This window comes from Buceros rhinoceros, unplaced genomic scaffold (assembly GCF_000710305.1).
Source record: "Buceros rhinoceros silvestris isolate BGI_N320 unplaced genomic scaffold, ASM71030v1 scaffold213, whole genome shotgun sequence".
Taxonomy (NCBI): domain Eukaryota; kingdom Metazoa; phylum Chordata; class Aves; order Bucerotiformes; family Bucerotidae; genus Buceros; species Buceros rhinoceros.
The window spans coordinates 19,777-27,351 of record NW_010402753.1 but is presented as its reverse complement, the minus strand read 5'-3'; the positions used below and the strand labels follow the sequence as shown (position 1 = coordinate 27,351).

Genomic DNA, 7,575 nt, shown 5'->3' with positions numbered 1-7,575 from the left:
GGGGGGTGAGGAACATAGCTCTTTTCTATCTCTTGGAAACCGGCTTTTTAACAGCTCTTAATGAAGATTTGCAAAAGCTTTGGAGAGGGAGGTGCTCATCTCCTGGGTATCCAGTGATAGGACCTGTGGGCACAGTTCAAAGCTGCACCAGGGAGGTTTAGACCGGACACTAAGAAGCATTTCTTTGCCAAGAGGCTGGTCAAGCTTCGGTCAAGCTTCTTAGGGAGGTGGTTGATGCCCCAAGCCTCAAGTCAGTGTTTAAGTGCCCTTAATAACATGCTTTAGCTTTTGGTCAGCCCTGAATTGGTGAGGCAGACAGATTAGATGATCACTGTAGGTCCCTTCCAACTGAAATATTCTACCCTATCCTACACTAAAACACAGAAGCTGTGTTGCAGCAGCGTCAGTTCAGAGTCATTCAGCCAAGCAGTCAAAGTGGAGGGACACTACTAGAGTATCCATCCACCATTAGAGGATTTAATGCAAAGATATTGCTTATGTGACAGCACACTAAAAAGCTTCATTAATGAAAGAGAGTTTGGGTAAGGGTGGGAGGGGGACTTTTGAAGCACGTAATCTGTGGGCTCAGTGAGTGGAAAACGAATGCAAGGAGGCAGTATCTCAGCACTCAAGCTTATGCTTGCATATTTATGTGTACCTGGAAATGATCAGAAATTATTTACAGTAGTTTTTGTGCCACATGGTAATTTTTCTCTCTTCCTATAGGGAAGTCTTGACCGCTCAGATGAGGTGGCTGCGTTAATAGCTGCCACCATTCATGACGTAGACCACCCTGGACGGACCAACTCTTTCCTGTGCAACGCGGGGAGTGAATTAGCTGTCCTTTACAACGATACGGCTGTATTAGAGAGTCATCACACAGCTCTGGCATTTCAGCTTACAACTAAAGACAGCAAATGCAACATTTTCAAGAATATTGATAGGTTGGTCTGCTGGAGAAGGGGAGTGTGTGTGCATGGATTGCTTGTTTGGTGATTTTAATTTGGGGCATATTGAGAGCACACCTTCTAAAACAGAAATGTAATTTAGATAGAGACATTAATATTTAACCTCTTCCAGAGTCCTGTGTAGACATGATTTTAAAACGGCTTTAATTTGCATCTCCTGTCCTCCAACTTGTATTTTTTGCAAGCTTATAGAGATGTTTGATAATCTTTTATGGATTACATTGGCATGGTCTCAAGGCTGCATTGTGACCCACTGCCTTTTCATAGCAGAAGCCTGGAAACAACCTTTTGGGGCTACATGTTTCCACCCAAGCAGGCAGATGCTGCATGCTGTGTCTGCATGTGGCCCCATGGTTGCTGGCGCCGCTGCACTCACTGGGGGAGCTGAAGCTCTGGGACAGCTGGAGGCACCCTGCTGCTGGGCCTGGGCCTGCATGTAGCCTGGGAGTTTCCATTCCATCAGTCTAGCTTTCACAGTGACAGAGTGGGAGAGAGAAGGGGACCTGAACTGGTAAGGGCCTGACCCCAAACAGGTAATGAATTTGTCTACACCCACAACACTGTAGCTTTTTTAAAAAAAACGTGAGTCAAGCTAACATACAGAGAGATGGAAGTGTGTTGGTGCCATTCCTAGAGAAGACGTCTTAATGTTACAACATTATGAAATTGAATTGTAAGTTTTTATTGACTTTAGGGGAGATTGGCTTTCATTAGGTAAAAATAACAGAAAAATGTCAATACAGGAGTTCAGAGCTGGAGGAATCCAGAGAGGCATGGTCTAGTCTGTTCCTCCAGCCCTAGAGTATTTGTAACTCTGAAATAGCCAGTTCGTGCGAATAAGCCCCCAGGTGTTTTGCAGCACTGTCTGGTACAAGGAAAGGACAGAACTCGTCAGGCAGGCTTGTGAGCAGGAACTGTGTTTCTTCCTTAGAAATCACTACCGGACATTGCGCCAGGCCATTATTGATATGGTTTTGGCAACAGAGATGACGAAGCACTTTGAGCACGTGAACAAATTCGTGAACAGCATCAACAAGCCAATGGCATCTGAGGAGACCAGCTCACCTGTAAGTGCTTGCAGGACTTTACGCCTTCAGGCATTTCAGTGACGTTCTTCCAAAACACCTTTAAGTATGATTTTCATACACATTTTATTAAGTTGCATTGTGGTAATGCCTAAAAGACGCAAATAGATTTTTTACTTCACATGAATTGTGAAAAAATACTTTTATTTTCTTGCTTCCTATGTCTGTCTCTGCCCTTAGCTCATTTAAACACTTCCATTTATAAGCCTTGCCTTCAAAGCCATCCTGTGTTCACAAAATATGGTGGGGGGTGCTTTTGTACATGAAAAATTCTGTGCATGGAGCCAGGTCAGCACTTGTGCCTACAGTCCTGCCTCTAAACAGTGGGATTTGCCCTGGCAGTTTTGTCTCTGTAATCTGGAACCCTCAAGCCACAAGGAATAACTCCATTGCTTTCTGAGACCTCTCCACCACATCCCCAGTTCTGATGATAGTACCAAGAGATCTTCAGGCCTTCATTCCTATCAGTTATACACCCTAATGCTCCATCACCAGCCAGAGTATATTTCATAAGGTGCCTCCAAGTTTCCCAGCCCAGGCCCTTCTTTACCTTCTCCTGCTTCTCAAGGGTGAGCTCTTGGTGACTGACAGGGTTCTCTAGGGCAGTGTTACTCACCTAAACAAAGCCCATCTTATCACAGCTTAGTGAAAATAGTGCTTAGTTAAAAAAAAATGAGACCAAACGGAAGGTCAGTGGTATGAAAAATAAATAAAAGTTGCATCTGTCAGTTCTCTATAACAGGACTTTTTTTAAGTGTAGACTTTCATGGGTGCAGAAACTGCAGTCAGGACTGATGGGGTATATGACTTCAGGGACATTACATCTGTTAGTTGAACTGACCTGCTTCTAGAGACCTCTGAGCTCCGTTCTCCCAACAGTCTGAGCTGGAAATCACAAATCTTGCTGAACTTCACTGGCTATGTGGATGCTTTGCCCCCCAGCACTTCCAGGCTCTGGAGGGCTCACTCAGTATGGCACTGAGTTTGAAGAAGCCCGATCATCTTCAGCTGCAGAAGTCCAGCAGCACAAGGGAATGTGGTTTGGGCACTGCTCAGTGTCCCTATGGTTGTTCCTGCTCTGCACTACCAGCCCACCACCTGGCACTGTGTTTGCCCTTCTAGCCCAGTCTAAGACAGAACAGAGGGAATCCCAGTGCAGATCAAAGGAAACTCCACTGTGATAGGTGGCATGGAATTACCTGCTCTCAGGTTTCTCGGTACTTTCATATGGACCAGAGAGCAGCTTCCTCCAGCAATTTCTAAAAAAGCCCTCTGAGGTGTCACTGGGAAATGTGGCTTCTGACAGTGCTTCACTTCTGCCTTTGACAGCTTAAGTGTTTTTCTGACATGTTTCCTCCACCTCCACTGTTTTAAATCTTTCTAGTTTTCTGGCATCCCCACTTCAGCCTGTAGGATTTAGGTTCAGAGGCCGCGCTGAAACCACAGTGTCTCCAAGGTTTGACTGTCTTTCTGGGAGACTCCCTTTCCTATCCCAGGAATGCATTTGTTCCAGCAATTCCTAGAGCTTTTAAATGTTCACCATACATTCTACTGCAATAAGCTTTTCTAACCTATAGAAAATACTTTTTTTACTCTCTGTCATTTATCTTACTGGTTTATAACAGAGGCTATTTTAAAAAGTGGAATAAAAGCACAATAAAAGTGGAGCACAGAACCACTTGTATTACAGACTTGTTTCCCCACCCAGTATTAGTTTGCTCTGTTCTTTATTGTTAACAGTGGCTCTTCCTATTTTTGATCGTGAACAGTAGTTAAGAAGCAGGGTTACTGTGGCAGCTCTTTGCCTGACTACCCATACTGACAAAAAAAATAACTGCTAAACATAAAGTTCGAAGATTAATGCCTGAATTAGCAAGAGTCACTGCAAAATATCGCCCCATAAACCACAGAGATATTAATTTAGCCATGGTGGTAACAAGTATTTATGTGCAGTTTTTGACTCAAGTTGAATTCAGCAATGAAGGGAGGCCATAATTATGCAAATATATTATTTTGAGAACAGTGCTAATGCCATGGTGAGCAGAGGTGGAGCCCTTTTATTACTCAGTAAGGAACATAATATACCTATGCCCTTCTACACTGTTCAACACCTGGAAGATGATGCCACAGCAGACGTCTTAAGAACTACTCTGTCCCCCCTAGCCACTCTCCAGAGCAGTCAGTAAGCAGTTCAGTATCTTACTGCCTAACAAGCAGAGACTTTCTTCAGTTGGCCTGCCACTGCTCTATTTTCCTACTGTTAATCTCAGATTATCTGAGACTTCGTTCTAGCTGGTGACTAAGACCAAAAAGTATTATAGGCTGAGGGTTCAAAATCTGGCACAAAGGTGGCAGTTTTATATGCACAAATACTGGATCTGAATGGCATTGACCCGCTTTTCCGCCTGTAAAAAAGTCAGTTGTGCAAGTTGGTTCACCTTCCTGTGCCTCCTTCAGTTTTCTCACCTAGGAATGAAAACCAAACTCTAGAAACTCCCCTAAGTGAAGCAGCCACTTGCCATCAATGACCCCAGATTTAAACACTTAGCAGTGAGGATGGTTTATCAGCTTGCAGACAGTGGGTGTGTGCTCTATCATGGTCCTGTTCAAAGAGGGCAGGGATGCAGAGAAGGGTAACTCACCCTACCTGATAAAGAGCATGTGACTCCTTTGTTTCACAAACTGCTATTAATTCTGCAAGTCTCCACAACTGTCATATGTAATGGGGCTATCATTAGTTGTTAGCAAGACTGCAGTTCTCAGACATCACTTTCTCCTCCAAATTCCTGGTGCACTGCATGAAATTAGAAGGCATCAGGCTGGCGCCTGCTTACTGCCAAAGTGCATTAGAGCTGATAATGATGCCCTCGTTCCCGCTAGCAGGGATGTTGGCCAGTGGCCCCTGTAACCAACTTTCTTTTACAGAGCGAAGGCAGCGACTGTACAGCCAATATAAAGAATTTTCCAGATAACCAGACACTGATCAAGCGCATGATGATCAAGTGTGCAGATGTAGCAAATCCATGTCGCCCCCTAGAGCTATGTATCGAATGGGCAGGGAGGATTTCAGAGGAGTATTTTGCACAGGTGCGTGTATGTTTATAATATGACTGTTACATCATGTAAGAAAGTGCACATCGTCTGGTCTGTTCTTCCACATGGGGTCTGCCCAGTGTCACCATGGTGTCCAGATGTATGGGTTTCATTCCCAGTCAGAAATGTCCCCTTTCGTGCAGAAGAATTCACTCCAGTCAAAGTTTTTTGCTTACCATAAAGCTTGCAGTAGAGAAAGGTGGAAAGGAGGTTTGGTTGGCTTGTTTTATGCTTTCAACTTTCTCTGTCTGGCCAAAAAAAAAAAAAAAAAAAAAAAAAAAAAAAAAAAAAAAAAAAAAAAAAAAAAAAAAAAAAAAAAAAAAAATCGCTTTATTAGTCTTAGTCAATTTAGTTGGCTGAAATTCAAGACTGTCACCATTCTAGCTTCTAGTCCCAGTTCCTTCCGTGAAGAGAGCGTAAAGAGCCTTGACGGATGCAGCCCTCAGCTGAATTATTGGGCTGGCCCCTTCTCATCTAAGATGGCACCTAAGATGATGTGGCAGGCCAGTACTGCAGGCATTGCACTGGGCAGTGTAGACACGTATCACATGGGATCTCTCTGGCCAGAACTGGAAGTTCAACTTCCTTTCTTTATATTCAGTTTTTCTAACACAAATGCATAAGCTTCCCAAAAGTGAAATGTTCCTCTAGTTCTTTATATAAAGAACTGATAGATTCTTAGCTTTTATTTGCCACTAATGGGGTGGAAAGCAGCAGCTATGACTGAGGAGACAAAAAAGTGGGCATGCCTACCATCCAAAATCATATCATAGATCTGATGGTTATTACTGAAGGAAAATTGTAGTTAGTGCCTGGGACATGTCTGGTTTCCATTTTAATCACAGTCAATAAATCTGATCACTTCCTAAGTAAGATCATGTAGGGTGTATTTCCCTAGCAGTCAAGGTATCATGAGCTAGCTTTAAATTGCCAATCTTAGGCACTAGCTTACTTGCTATGTGAGGTGCTGAGAACTGTTCTGCTCTTCATTCACCTCATCTGGTAATTTTGGGGCTATTCTGATCCCAATTCCAGCATCAGGTGCTGCATATGCTAAATAAAACTTTTATTTAATTACATTTTAAGGTTGTTGAGGTAATTGGCTCCTCCACCTCACTGAGTGCAACAAAACCAGCCTGGATCCAGTTGTCAGCACAGAGCTAAAAGGACATACCCTTACTTCTATTCAACTTGTAACCCAGTATAAGCAGAGAAAGTAGCAACAGCAGCATCAACATACCTCTTACTTAAAAGACAAATGGTTTCAAATAGCCACTAGAGATGTGGGGAAAAAAGGAGAGATCAAACCTGTCCTCTGCTGAAGGGCTCTGCAACCCCATTTGCCATTTGGCTGGTGTGCCCTGATCACCAGATTAGAGCGTTCTGTCTTGCCAAAGCTAAGAGCAATCATAGCACTACAGTAACAGAGTACTTCTGAAAGGGAAGAGATGTTGATTTCAGTCCATGTTCCAGATGAAATAAGCACAGGAAAATAATGCAGTCCACCTCAGGGGTTCTAAGGTTTGTCTCAAATCTACTGCAATTCATAGAACAATGGAATGGTTTGGATTGGAAGGGACCTGCTAATCTCCTGGCCTCTGCTACTCCAGCATGGAAAACAGCAAAGCTCTAGGGGCTAACTGCAGTTTTGTTTTCTCAGACTGATGAAGAGAAGAGACAGGGTCTGCCCGTTGTAATGCCAATATTTGATAGAAACACCTGCAGCATCCCCAAGTCTCAAATTTCCTTCATTGATTATTTTGTAACAGATATGTTCGATGCATGGGATGGTAAGTACTTCTGCTTTTTTCTTCCTTGCTCTGAGGCAGAGATTTCTACAGACTAAAATGAATAATCTCAAGATGGCCTTGAGTCTGTTTTTCTCAGGGGCAGTACCCCTATACAAGCAGTATACAGCATGGGATCTAAGCAATGATGATGCTGAAGCCCGCTTCGCTGCACACAACACCAGCTTTATGGAAGTTGAGCACTTACCAGACAATCTAAGTAAAGAAGGAAGCCTTTTTTTCATTTAGGTTTTTTTTTGTCCTTTAGCAATGTACTTCTTTCGAGCAGCAGAAACTGAGACCACATGATCTCATGTTAGCATAATTTAATAACATCATTATACATTAAGAAAGGGATTTGTTGAAAGATACAAACTGGAAAAAAAAAAAAATCTTTCCTCCCTTAGCATTAGCTTACAGCTGAAGGAACAAAAGAGAGTAGGAAAATGCCAATTTCAGACGAGGCTGGGCTGTTCTTCTGTCTGTTCAATATACATTGTGCAACTGTTTCTCCTGTTCATTTCAGCATTTGCACATCTGCCTGTTTTGATGCAACACCTGGCTAATAACTACAAACACTGGAAAACACTGGATGAGTTAAAGTGCAAGAGCGTCAGGCTCCCATCAGAAAACAACAACTGA

At 43.1% G+C, this 7,575-nt stretch overlaps 1 protein-coding gene across 1 annotated transcript; it reads left to right on the top strand.

The window, feature by feature from the left end:
- Positions 1–726: 726 nt before the first annotated feature.
- On the top strand, positions 727–7,575 carry LOC104488685 (high affinity cAMP-specific and IBMX-insensitive 3',5'-cyclic phosphodiesterase 8B-like; the record flags this gene model as incomplete). Its single annotated transcript, XM_010132719.1, has 5 exons — positions 727–944; positions 1,900–2,035; positions 4,979–5,140; positions 6,807–6,936; positions 7,460–7,575. Coding segments are annotated over 5 exons (762 nt in total), but the record flags the coding sequence as incomplete, so codon positions are not given.